We start from the raw sequence: 14180 nt of genomic DNA, 5'->3' as shown, positions 1-14180 counted from the left end.
CCCCACTGGGAATACAGGATTCAGTCGGGTGCACAGTAAATATGCAGGACCTGTCCCTAGTGAGAGAGCTGGTGTTTTATAGCCCTGCTCACATCTGTGTGTAGGGCACAAAAACAAGTCTCCCATGCTCCATATAGGATTAATATCAATAATGTAAATAGGATCACGGAAACTGGCAGAAGTGCCCCAGTATCCGTAGTTGCTGAAGAAACATACAAGTGAAAACGTGCTCCTGTTACATGAAGAGAAAGTGGTGTAGAACTGGAACACGGGGGTGGAGATGAGAGAGACTTTGGGACGCTAGCAGGCCAATGTAGGGTACAAGCGGTCCTGTTTGCCTTTCCCATTAACTGTCACAGAAGGAAATTACTCTTCACTATACTTCAGTCATTTGCCTAACAAGTTAAAGGCCCTCACTAAGAACTACCCTGCCCAGGAGAGTGGGTTCTCTGCACCAGTCTGGGCCCAGCTGGCAGCAGTCCTACAGGGATTGTATGCCCAATGTGCCCTGGCCTCTAGCCATGGCCCTTCCCTGCCACTCCCTGTTCTTGCCCCTTCCTCTACAGCATGGGGGTTGGGAGGTGGAGCAGGAACTGGGAATGGCAGCTCTGCACAGCCTGTTAGGTCCTGTGGATATAATTACAAGAAAAATATAAATCTGCATTTCATTCAGACATGGGATTGTGAAAGGCATAAAAGCAAAAAGGCATGTTGTTAAAAGTGCCAGACTTACATTTCTCTTGCCTCTTGGGCCTTGCAAGAATCTATAGAAAGGCAATCAGAAGAATTGCAGAAGTAGGGACCTGTAAAGTTTAGAGAATGTGTTGTTCTTATAGTGTGTGTTTCTAGATGATGGGAGTGTGAGGATTTGTGGGAATTATAAAGTCACCAGACCCCTCTAACTGGAAGTGATATCCAGTTCCAACACTACAAGATTTATTTGCTAACCCGGCAGGACAAACATGACAACACGTTGCATCAGAGCAATTTTCTAACAAAATTTGTTCAGTGAACAGCTAGCTGACAATAAGCATTTCTGCAAGACCTATCCACTTTTATATTCAGTTGAACAGAACTCAGTGCTATCTGTAGCAGCTCCATCTACTGACTCACAATAATGTTGCACAAACATACACTCCATGCAATCTTAGTGTAGGGTGACCAGATGGCAAGTGTGAAAAATCAGGATGGGGGGGGGGTAATTGGTGCCTATATAAGACAAAGCCTGAATTTTGGGATTGTCCCTATAAAATCGGGACATTTGGTCACTCTATCCCAGTGATTTCAGTGAGGCTGCCGAGGGAATGTCGTACCAGAAACTGATCAATTGTGTCGACCTCAGTAGATCCATATACCTGGATCTAGTGGTTCCCAAGTGCATTGTTTCTGGTTTGCTTCACAACAATGACCTGCAAACCTGCTTGAGAAAAGTTTATTTTTGTCCTACACAAAATTTCAACAAAATCTTTTTTTTTTTTTTCCATTTTCATCAGAAATTTTCTTTGAATTTTTTGGGGTTTTGTCTAAAACTCCCAAATTATATTTTTTTCTTTTTGGTATCTGAAAGACAAAAACTTTTCAGGGTTCTTTGGTTTTGTTTGTTTGTTTTGTTTTGTTTTTTTACAAAAACCTGAACATTTTCAATGAACAAGTACATTTTGTTTTGGTGAAAAATTCCAGTTTGGTGAAAGCCATTCTTCATCAAAAAATATTGCAATGGAAAATGTTCAGCTAGTCTTTGTGATCTAGGTTCTTCTTAAGACAACGTTAGCCTTGGTCTAGCTCCATTACCTGCAGTGTCCATCAGCCATGCCTTCTAGCGAAGCCATAGGAACCTTTCTTGACCATCTGAATTCTCAACAGTGTTATTTGGTGTCTCTAAAGCCCCTTCTGTTCTGGCTCCCTTCTGTGTATATTAAACAGCTGCAGACTTTCACCACCAGTTGCAATAGTTCAACAATGAGCATAAGCTTCTAGACTGAATAAAAACACTTTCTTGAATCCTTTTATTATCAGTCCCCTCCATGTGTGCCCCAAGTACTTTAGTGTCATTGGTGCTGTTATAATGGTTGCTGTGCCCCACCCTTGAATCAGCTGCATGTTAATGTGGAGGTGAAATGATGATAGGACCACATTATGTCCTGCTGCTCCATGGATTCACAAGGATGTGTGTGTGGAGAGAGTGGGGGAGTGCACTCGAGGAGTCCCTGACACACAATCCCCTCCTCTGCACAGCAGCAAGACACAATCACAGTCGCTGCCCTTCCCAAAGTGCAGGGTCTGTATCTCTGCACCCTCTCGGGGGGCCATAAGGGAGTAGGAAGAAGTGGAACTGTGGCCTAAAGATACCCCTACTTCATCAGCCAGTCCGTCTGGCCGGCATGCTTAGGGGCGTACATTGTACCCTGCTGTAGTAGAAGGCACATTGCCCTGGATTCCAGGGAGCTCAGGAAGGTAATGAAGAGCTGTGCCCAGTTCTTCCCAGGCTTTTACTCTCTGAAGTGCTTTGATGGTTTGTCTAACCCTAGTAACCATATAGCATGTGGAGACTCTGAATGTATAATCCATCAGCTTTGCAATAAGGTCCATGATGCAACCCCTGGCATTGCTAGAACGAGGTGTTAATGATCTCTCTGCACATAATGCATAGGCAAACAAATGTACAGGATTTTGATAGATTTTCTAGATGGCAATTAGTGGATAAAGGTGAACTTGGCCAGTAGGACTCAGTTTGCAAAATGGGGAAGGTGGCAAGAATTGAGTGCAACCTGTTCTCTTCATACCCAAGGCCCTGCTGCCAAGAGATCTGCTAGTAGTCAGCATTTTAAAACTGTGTAGACTTTGGTGGATATGCAGCAGCAGCTCCATGCTGGATCCTTAGCAGATGAGCATTTACAATGACGACCTATGTTTGTCTTGTAGGTTAACCATTCATGCTGAGTGCCCCATGCACCTGGAGGACTTCCCAATGGACGTGCATGCCTGCCCGCTGAAATTTGGGAGCTGTAAGTGCCTAGTTCAACCTTCTTAAAGGGGGAAGGGCACACAGTACAGTTTTGTGTGCCCATATGCTGGTAGCTTATTTATTTAATGGAACCCTTCAGTCAGGTATTTTAGATGGCATTATTATTAATCATACAGCGCCCACACATTTGCCAGGTGCTCCATATAATGAAATCAAACTGTGCTGTGCAGCAGTTCCCACTGTGGTCCATAGGAGCTGTGTGTGTGCATCTGCAGGTAATTTGGACTCCAGGGATGGGTAAGTGACCCTGGGTCTCACTGTAAGGTTACCAAGCTAGTACGGGGACAAACAGCTTCACTCACCTCTCTCTGGCTTGGGTAAGCAGTGCTCCCCCCACAGCTCTCTGTCCCACAGAGCTGGAGCTGGTGGCATTTCTCTGATGAAACCTTTGTCCATAGGATTTATTGAACTATTGAACTCCCAAGCTGTCAGACTCGGGGCTCTTTGGCAGGGTCCCCAGCTCCAAAGTACCTGCCAGCTGAGCTGTCCTGGAGCTGGGGCTCTGTTCCCTCTTGCGGAGAATTCTGAAATTGGTTGTTTTCATTCCCAATCAGAACAAAACCAAATTCTGAAATATCTAAATCCTCCATGAAACAGAATCACCTTCCTCTGCACAGCTCTACACATAGCCACCACCTGCTTGCCTAGTGAGCAGAGAGCTGCCCGTCTGGTTCAATCTACTTTAACCTTTGAGGGTTACCTATTCCCAACTAAGCAAAACAGTGTCCTGGATGGACACTCCAGGAGAAAAGAGTCCCAGAGGAAGAGCAGCTTGCTCTGGGCAAGGGTAGCTAACCCTGCATCTGCTCCTACACTAGCAAAGCCTGGAATCCGCTCTGCAGCTCAGATCCCATCGCAGGCCTGGAGAGAGAGGGCAGAGGAAGGAGACTCTCGCACACATTTTTGACAGGCCCCCGCGGTGGCGGAGTGTCATTTTTGTTTTTTTTTAATATTTCAGTATCTGAATGATGGGAGTGTTGAAATAAGAAGCTGAGAGCTTGTAAAAGTGGCCGTGATTATGATCAGTATCCATACGGCACTCATCAGTACAGTGTCTGAGCACACGGCTCATACTTTCAATAGAATGGCATCAAAACCTCACCTATACCGCCATGAGGAGTGCACCCTCAGCAAATCCCCCCACAGACCAGGAAGCTGGTCACCACGTAGTTGTAAGGAGTTTAGGCTTAGTCAGATCTGAGGCTTAAAGGGCTTCTGCAGTGTCCCTTTAACTCACCAGAAATATTCTTTAAAGACTCAGCAGAACTCAGCTCAGGTTTCTGAGGATCCTGGCAAGCTGGATGGATCATTGCCAATCTCTTGTTCCTATGCCACTTCTTAGCGGTGGCAGCCTTCCCAGTGGCTGCAGGGCAGAGCGCTCCCTCGAAAGCAGGGAGCCAAGCTTTGCACAGCAGCTTTCACTTTTCACCAACCAACCAACCCCTGTGTGCACATTGTTCCAAGGACTAGAAGTGAAATGAGTTTGAAGGTGTCGCCGTGCTCCCTAGGAGATGTATGTGCACATTGTCATGCCATGCTGCAGTGACTCAAGAGCATGAGTGCCAAGCTCAGGGCAGACTGTTAGGAATCAGGGCACAATCCTCAAACTGGTTGTGAGTTCTACAGCTCTCAGCTGCCACGGGCAGTGGGGGGGACCCTGAAGCTGTCAGCTGCAGAGGTGGCAGGTGCCGGACTCCCCCCGCCCCTCCCACAGCAGGGCTCAAACTCTCATCCCCCCTGTCAGCTCCATTTTGTCACAGTTATTTTTAGTAGAAGTCAGGGATAGGTCATGGGCTTCCGTGAATTTTTGTTTATTTCCCATGACCTGTCCCTGACTTTTACTAAAAATAACCATGACAAAATCTTAACCTGTCTCATAGCCAATCCTATAATAAACTGTATAAAGATTTGTTGTATGCAGTATTGTTGTAGAGACAAGGTGGGTGAGGTGATATCTTTTATTGGACCAACTTCTGTTGGGGTGAGTGACAAGCTTTCGAGTTTACTCAGAGCTCTTCTTCAAGTCTGAGAAATGTACTCACAGGACACTCTACTACAGGGGTGGGCAAACTACGGCCCGCGGGCTGCTTCTGGCCCATCAGATGTTTTTATCCAGCCCTTGAGCTCCCACCAGGGAGCGGGGTCGGGGGCTTGCCCTACTCCACCCACCCAGCGCTCCCCAGCCCCCGACTCACAATTCCCTTGATGAGCACCAACTTCCAGCACGCAGAGCCATACTGCGCAGGCGCGACTTCACCACGCTGTTTCCGGGATTGGAAGCCCGCCCCTACATGGCAGCCCCCCGCTACACGGCAGTGCGCCCAATCCCCTCCCAGTCTCCTACAGCTCCACGCTTGAGAGCCTCGAAACCGGCCAGGGGCCACACCCGTCCCAGCTACGGTGCCTCCGCCCGTGGCAGTGCCTGGTGCAGCTGTCTTGGTGTCACTGCCGGCAGGGCCCCTAGCAGTTCCCGGTAACACCCCCGTAGAGCCCTCCACCCCACCCCCGCGCCACACCCCATGAGTCCCCCCTCCCTCCACCTCGGTAACATCCCTTATAGAGCCCGCCATGCTACACCCCATAGAGTCTTTCCCCCACCCCACTGGGCATACATGGCCTGCCATACCATTTCCATACCCAGATATGGCCCTTAGGCCAAAAAGTTTGCCCACCCCTGCTCTACTACTCTCTGAGTATGTTTCCCAGAACTAAAGAAGAGCTCTGTGTAAGCTCAAAAGCTTGTCGCTCTCCCCAACAAAAGTTTGCCCAATGTCACCCACCTTGTCTCTCAATATATAAAGATTTATTAAATAGGAAAAGGAAACAAGAGAGTTATTTACAAGGTTAAAGCAGGTAAATATATAAACACAAATGAGTTACAATCTTAAGTTTCAAAAAGTAATAGATGCTTCTATAATAAGCAAGCTCTTTGTGACCTTTAGGGCTAACCCAGGCTAAACGCTAGGGATCTCTAGCTTATGCCTAGTAAACCTTGTCCCCAAGAGTCCAAGCAGCAGAGAGATCCTGTTCCGTCTTGTTAGAGGTTTTTATCTCTCTCCTCATTTGTGCTCTTAGTGACAAACACAGCTGACAGGAGGAATCTATTTGCATGACTCATCTTTATGGGGGGGAAGGGCAAAACAAACATCTTTGGTCCTCTTTAATGTTCCACAATAGTCTGTCTGGTGTCCATGGACCTTTCCTGTTGGGCAGGACTTAACACCTTCTGTTGGAGACCAGCGCTTCACACTGGTTAATGTCTGTCTCCTGCCTGATGATTTACACAGTCACAGAGGCTTACAACACAATGGCTCAAATATTGCCTTACAATATGGGGATATATGTTGTAGATGAGATTAATGCATGCAGCAATTTACAAGCATTCAATAAAGTCTAAACACTAAACACATTCTTATAACTCTAACACCTGTTTTAACAACACTAGCACACAGGTGAGCCAGGCCGATTTCAGCCATGTGTTTGTCAGTGATCCGTTGAGACATGGCATGAGCTGGCACCTGGTCTGCCAGCATCACACACACCAGAAAAATACCATGCAGTCTGGCTCAAAGTAGGACATCTATGCCGGGGACACCCAAGACTAGGGAAGCAGAGGATGCCACAGGAGCTGTGCCACTTAACGGTCCTGATTTGGACTGGGCTGCCCCACATTGTGCAAAGAAGATATTAAACAGACCAGAAATATCTTCAGGGCTTTAAACGGACCCAAAATATCTGTGCCACTGCTACACGACACAAGGAATGCCTTTGTCCCAGAGGACAACTGTTATAGTGTTGACAACCTTATTTGCATGCAGGATAACACGGAGGGGGGGGTGTGGATGTCTAGCACTGAAATAACAGGAGGGTTTCTAGTCTAAGGTTAAGGTGCATTGACTGTGGGGATCCAGGACTGGAATAAAAGGGGTTGCTACAGATCAGGATGCCGGTGCACTGGCAGAGGTGGGAGAAGGGCAGGCTTGGAAAAGCAGAGCGCTGCCGGTCAGGTTGAAGATGCATTAGCCGAGCTGCACTGGAAGTGCTTACACAGCACCGTTATGCACAGAGAAACGTCGCCCATTCATCAAAATCACCTTTTATTCCTTAACACTTAACAGGTTTGCCAAAAGCGAAAATGCAGTTATGGCTTTTCTTTTTTAATTAGACAAATCATTGAAGTTTCAACCCACAATGTCCCACAAAACTTCACAGGCTGGAATTTGACCCATCATCGATCCTGGAGAAAAATATCCTGGTCTCATTTTGGGTCTTGTTAGGGAAATCTAGGGAAAGGGGAAGAGTTAAAAATCTCTTGTCAGTGTCCTTTCCCAGCATCTGTTTAGCAGGCTTCTACGGTGGACGTGATCACTGCAGGGAGCTGCAGTCAGCGGTGGATTAAAGCAGGAATCTTGCCATCTAGCCCTTATGGTACAGCTAATGGCCTCTGGCTAGCTGGGAAGGTCCCTGGTTCTGAACACTCATGTCAGGGAACTTGCGTCACAGACTGTGCCTTGGAGCTGTCTGAAGGTATGCACCTCATTGTCTGCAACCTCCCCCCACCCCTGCTGTACTTCCAGGAGAACTCAGGCCCATTAGCTGTCTTTTTTGATGGGACAGGGATTTGAGATAGACTTGAGCTGCAAGTTCTTTCCCTAGTGGGGGAAGAGAAGCAGGTGGCAGTGAGGTACATGGGACTCCACTTCTCTTTACCCTCCAGTGAAACAGCTAGCAATTCCCCTGCTGAGCTGGGGGACTCGCTGGCTTACTGCAGGGGGAAAGGAGGTGGGAGGTTAAAAGAGAGCAGAGTTATCAGCATATTGCAAGTCTCATGATATTTGGTGTTTTTCTTCAAGTGCCAGCTCCTGGAGTCCTGTGATTTTGCAAAAAACCTCAGCTATAATTTTTTTACAATAAGGCCATTTCTAGTCCACCTGATTGAGGTGAAAATCTTGAAAATGTGACTCTCAAAACACTCCCGCCCCAGAGGGCAAATGCAAAGAATCCAAAATGTATTGTTTTGTGTATAATCTCATGATTTTTAAGACAATCTCATGGTTCTTTGGAGCCTGACTCATGATTTTTGAATGCTGCGGTGTCGGAAATAGTGAGAAAGCAAGCATGTGAGTATGTATAAGTGTGAGTGGGGGTGTTTGTGCGTGCAAGTGTAAGGGGGGAGTGCAGGTGGGGATGGTGTGAACGTGAGTATGTTTATGAATGGGGTGGGAGGGTTGAAGGTGTGCACTACATGGAGGCTGAGCACTACAGAGGACAGAGTAGAGCCCAGTTGATTGCTCAGCTGCCTGCCTGGGGAGGGAAGATGGAGGACTGAGGAGAGGGAGGAAGCTCAGAAGCTCTTTGAGGAGAATGTCCATGCCATTTGTATGGTGGCATGGGCCTCATTCAATAAAGGGGGCAGATTTTCAAAAGCATGGACGGAGTTAGGAGCAAAGGAGCTTCTGTATGCAGAATAGCTGTGATTTGGGAAACCCAGGTCTGCCAGATCCAGATTCTGTTTCTGACGCAGCCCAACCGATATCTGAGGCAGATGCTAGAGCAGAGAGAACACATGTTCCAATGTGTTCAGAAATGACAAGTCACTGCCAGGTAGGCCAGAATGTTAAAGGGGAGTGCGCTGCCCCTTAAAGTGTCCTTCGACCCCTCCCTAAACTCTAAACATACAGCAGGCAGCCCTGACTTTGGTTATATGATTAACTGTTTCTAAAGTCGTCTTGGTGGTTAGACATAGCTGGCCATATTATTTGCTGTGGCTCCTCTGAAGACGCACTGGGGCTGAATGTGGCCCCAAATCTTTGATATGTTTTAGGCTGGTCAGAAGCATGACCTCCTTCCTCCTCTTCCTCTGCAGATGCCTACACAAAGACAGAGGTGATCTACTCCTGGACGCTGGGGAAGGATAAATCAGTGGAAGTGGCCAAAGGTGGATCTCGCCTGAATCAGTATGACCTCCTGGGCCATGTGGTCGGAACAGAGACAGTCCGATCCAGTACAGGTACTGGAGTGAGGTGGGGCTGGAAGTGGACATAAGAGCTGTGTGCGCTGTCAGGTGGGGTGTTCCCATGTGATTTGAATGTATATTTTTGTCGTGGTTGGATCCATCATGCCTGCAAAGTAAATGGGAGCCACAGGGGGTATCTCAGTCAAAGGCAGAACTTCTAGTGATACCAGTGACACTTGCAGGCAGTGGATCATATCCAAGGATAGCATGGCCAGCATCACAGTAGCCTTAGATCCAAGCTGGGGTGATGGGAGATGGAGCCATTCTAGCAGTCCAGGCTATGCATGGGCATCACAACACTCCTTAACACCACGCTGTGTTCTTGTTGTTGGACAGAGGAGAGGGAGGTTTTGAAGGATAAGCAGCACAGCAGCCCGTAAGAACAAGCTGGCCTGGTGGGAGAGGGAACATTCCTAGGTTATGATGGACGGAATCTCCAGCTGCACAGGGTCACCTAATGTGACACTCAGCTGTTCGAGTGGACACAGCATGTCCATGCTATGAAGGAGAGCTCCATAACACGATGCTGGTGTTCAGGTACCATTGTGCCGAGTGCCATAAAAATGCCTAGCTAGGAAGACTGGGGGATAGAATATATCCAGGTTTTTCAGGACCCTACCCCAGCATTGCAGAGCTTATCTCCCTATGCTGGGGTGTTTGTAGATGGAGCATATCCACACTATGAGGTACCACACAGCATCTGCAGCAGCAGAGACACCTGCTCATATTCTGTTGGGCAATGGAGCAGGAGAGAAAGTGTCAGGGGAGGTTTTCATAGGCACAAATGGCAGTTAGGTGCCCAACTGCCATTCACTTCCATTGGCAGACAGGCGTCGTTCTGCCCACTCCCATTGAAAACCAATTCAGACAGCTAACAGCCACGTGTGCCTTTGGAACTCTCTCGCCTTGCCCAGCTGCTTCTCATCACCTGGGGGTGCAGTTGAATTGGCTGAACTTTCAGTCTCCCAGAAGAATGTCATGGGTGAAGAGAGGCCACCATGCCGATGTTGCTCACTCTGATTTTCACTGAATTTTCTTCGGCAAATATGACATCAGTTGTAGAAGAGTGTCCCAAACAAATGTTTTCTGTTTAATGACCAATACTAATCATCTCTCTCTCTCCCCATCTGCCGCTCCTCCCTTTCCTCTGTGAATTCAGGTACAGAGAGCTGCAGTTACCCCACGTGTGTCTCTTCTAACTTTCTCCTTCTGTGTGTGTGTGCGCCAGTAGTTCTAGGATATTTCCTCTCTGTTGCACTTGATGTTAATTGTATCCGTCTTTAACAGCTCATATCACCTCCCTTGAGGACATGTGGGGAGTCCAGAGAACTAAATGTTATAATATTCAATCTAGTTCTGCCCTCAAGTTGTAGTAAAAATAATAACAAAGTAACAGGCTGAAATGGTATGAAATTTGCAAAAGACACCAATGCATAATGGCTTAACAGAGCTAGAGTCGAAACAAAAGGACACCGTGTTCCAGCAGTGATGAAGCCAAACTGAAGGCTTCAGCATTACCCTGAGCACTGGGGCAGAGGGAGGGGACGGAAAATAGAGATGGCAAATAGACATAATTCACTGGCTCACACCCCAGGCCTTGAACGACCAGCATCCTGTCCCGATCTTCCAGATGAATGATACGGGGGAGGAGTTGGGTATTGACAGATCATAACGTCTTTTGTCAAACCATAGAGAGTACCAGACTCCTACTGTGACAAGGTAAAGGTGATGCAGTCTGTAAAGGGTTACTGGGCCCTTCCTATCACATGGCTGCGTGGGAGGGGGGGAGTATAAAATTGAGTGGAAGCTGGTTCAGAAGAGAAGCAGGTGGGAGGGGTGTGTCTTCTCTCTTTCTGGGCTGGGTGAAGCAGGGAAAGCCACTGGAGATTGTTGCTCAGTGGTTTTCAGTTGGTTTGCTTTCATTTTGTCAAGTCCTGAGGAAAGGGGCTCTAGTGCTTGGATCTTTATATCACTTCTCTGGCTGATGACAGTTCTCACCAACGTCCACCTACCCACATGCAAAGCAATCTCTGTTTGTACAAAGCAATCTCTATGTTTGTATACAAGAGTGACATAGACCCCAATTTTGTATTGCAACAAACATATACCAGTTTCATGCCATTGTGGTATGATCTACTTTATCATGAGGTATCATAATACATCATATGGTAATTTATACACATGCTGCCATATCAGGTGATACAGCCCTACAGGACCGGGACGTTCACACGACTCATGCCCTCTGGGGATAAAAATGCTACTGTGAGATCTGGACTGAGGATTTATTGGGTCAGGCCTGGCAAGTAACAATTGTTCTGCTGCTTTCTGCTCTAACCTGCTGTCCCTCCAGGGGAATATGTCGTCATGACCACGCACTTTCACCTCAAGCGGAAGATTGGGTACTTTGTGATCCAGACGTACCTGCCCTGCATTATGACAGTCATCCTATCACAGGTTTCCTTCTGGCTTAACAGGGAGTCTGTTCCCGCCCGGACTGTATTCGGTGAGTTTCTGACATGCAGTATGCTGATGGGTGAGGGATTTCAGTGGAAGAGCAACCATGGCTGCTTAGGTAACCATAGTACTGAAGGGGATGGCAGCACACCTGTCTGTCTGCCTGCCAGTGTCTTCTAATCTGTCTGGTGCTCCTCCCTGTGCTACCTGAAGGTCTCATTTGTGATCCTTGTATTTCTTTTGTGGACACAGCATATCTCCGAAGTATCCCTAGCCCTCTGCTTGGGGATCAGTTTAGTGTGCAGGGCTGCTGAGCAGTGCTGGGGATCGGTGAAGTCTGTTCTCTCTCACCTATTAATAGGTGCTTTGGATTCACGTGAACCGTTGCCCTCTGCTGAAGCATGCCAGCCCCGGGGGCATAGGCAGGCATATGTTGTGTCTGTTGCCACCTCTCATTTTAACTTCTAAGGAGTAATGTTCGTGATGGGGGTTTTATCCTTCCTCAAACCTCTTATTAATGCCTATCTGGCGGGCAAGCAGCAAGGTTGAAGTAACCAGAATCCTGATCTCCGAAGCACTGCCGGCCTGGATTCTAATCAGCCTAACCGCTTATGTCTATGCGCCACATGGGACACAAGGGGGAAAGAGGCACCTTGAGAACAGGAGAGGCAAGGAGGGAGGCAACTCAGAACAGGATGAGGATGGCTGAGAAGCAAGAAGGAAGTCAGGATGAGTAAGGAGCAGGTGTCGGAGCCTTTCTTCTGTAGCTAGCCAGTCGTTACCTGAAATCCGTGAGCCTAGGAGCTAGCACTTGGGTTAAAACCTGCCCTCCATGGGGAAGGTCATTGAGAAGGTTTACAATGCTAGCAGAATCTACCTTCAGCCTTGTGTTCCCTCTAGTCAGGACTGAGGCCTAGGTGCAACTTGGAGACAGCATTGCTGCTGGTTTTCTCTGGGCAGTGGGCCGAGTTCAGGTGCCCTGGATAACACTGTTAGCTCTCTGACTGATCATGGATGTTGTTGATCTGTTGGCAGAACCCAGCAGAAATTAATGTAATTTGATTGTCCAGTGGCCCCTCACGTAAACAGAACATTCTGTTGTCTCTGCTATTTAATAGATTTTACTGTGCTTGGTGGGGAGTGTTTTTTACTGGAAATATGACTGATTTAGATTGTGAGCTCCATTCCTTCCCCTGTGTTTCCCACAGCACCCTACACACCATTAGTGTTCCTCAGAATAGCCCATAATGCAGCCATTGGAATCAGTGAGAAAACCCCAAGTGATGCCAAATCAGTGCTGAGTAATAGAGCAGGGCAGCAAACAGTTTTCTCCTCCCATGAAGATTTTCAAGACATAAAAAGTTTTCTCCTCCCAACGGGGATGAAAACTCAGAATACTGACAATTTTCATGAACCAAAAATGTTTTAAAAAATCAATTTGGGTCAGTCAAAATGTTTTGTTTTGTTAATTTCAAAACGTTTTGTTTCAGTTCTGACCTTTTCCCTCTTTTAACAATGAAAAGATTTTCAACACAAAAAACTGAAATTTTCCATTTCGACAATATTGACACTTTTCCCCCCCAAATTTTTCAAGTCAGTGCATTCATCGAAACTGACCCTGTTTCACGGAAACAGTTTGGGTTTCAAAGTATCAGTATTCTTCAGCAAAAAACTGTCTGTCAACAAATTCCGGATCAGCTCTCCTGAGTAATAACAAGAATCTAGATACTGATAAGCCAGTTACACAGAACTGGCTGCGGGATGTAACAGGTGTCTATGGGGAAGAGGGCTATGGGTCTGCATACACAGCTTGTACTGCAGATTACGCTCCTGGTCCGACCTGTGCATGTGCTGATCCCTGGGCTGAGTCAATAGGACTGAGCCTTAAATTGTTTGTAATTATTTTGGTTTCTTTACACAATATCTTTTCACTTCGCTGTCAGAGGCAGAAGGTCGGGCCAGAGTTACAAATATATTAACAAACTGTTTTAAAATGAATTCCTCCTTCACTTACTTGCCAAGGCCTGAGACCAGGGTTTCCTCATTCCCTCTACAACATTGCTGGTATTAGAGAGGGCTCCATTTAAGCATGACAGGTGTAGGTGGCAGTCTGCTAGAGCTAGAGGGGGCTCAGCCCCCCAAAATCTATCCACCTCACCATCTCACCAACTGCCTGGCTGCCCCCGTGCACATGCCCATCTCTGCAGTCACAGTCCCGATGCATGCCATGTGATGCTGCAGGGGGCGCCTTGAGCCTTCCCCTAGTGGTGAGAGCCAACTGGCCGGAGCAGGAGCCTGGCCCAGGCCAGCACCAAAGGTCAGAATGGAGCCGCCGCTGCCCAGGCTCGTTCTCCAATCCCTGGGCCCAGACCGTGGGACAGGATGGAGCCAGGATGAATGCAGGGTGGGAGGGCTCACTCTCCATCCCCTGGGTCCAGCCCCATGGGACAGGAGTGGAGCCATCTCTGCTGGGGTGAGTTCGGGGCAGGCCTGCTCTCCAGCATCCCACTCCCCACCCCCTGGATCTGCCCTGTGCACTGGGCTGGGATAGAGCTGGACCAGCCCCTCCGTCCCCCATGATATTTTAATCTTCTACCTATGATGGCAGGTGATAGTGACCTTAGATTGAGTGAGGTGTGGGGAAGACAGTAACTATTGTCACACTCAGTAATAGCAGAAACCCTT

The 14180-nt window shown here is 47.7% G+C and overlaps 1 protein-coding gene across 1 annotated transcript in view; it reads left to right on the top strand.

The window, feature by feature from the left end:
* Positions 1–14180, top strand: part of GABRA3 (gamma-aminobutyric acid type A receptor subunit alpha3) — a 113055-nt gene that overhangs the window by 85947 nt on the left and 12928 nt on the right. Inside the window, exons 5-7 of the mRNA XM_065411006.1 lie at positions 2923–3005; positions 8892–9035; positions 11392–11544. Coding sequence (XP_065267078.1) covers positions 2923–3005; positions 8892–9035; positions 11392–11544 — 380 coding nt within the window. The remainder of the gene's footprint in view (positions 1–2922; positions 3006–8891; positions 9036–11391; positions 11545–14180) is intronic.

This window comes from Emys orbicularis, chromosome 9, assembly GCF_028017835.1.
Source record: "Emys orbicularis isolate rEmyOrb1 chromosome 9, rEmyOrb1.hap1, whole genome shotgun sequence".
Lineage (NCBI taxonomy): Eukaryota > Metazoa > Chordata > Testudines > Emydidae > Emys > Emys orbicularis.
The sequence above is the reverse complement of the archived record's forward strand: the minus strand, read 5'-3'. Positions and strand labels throughout refer to the sequence as shown.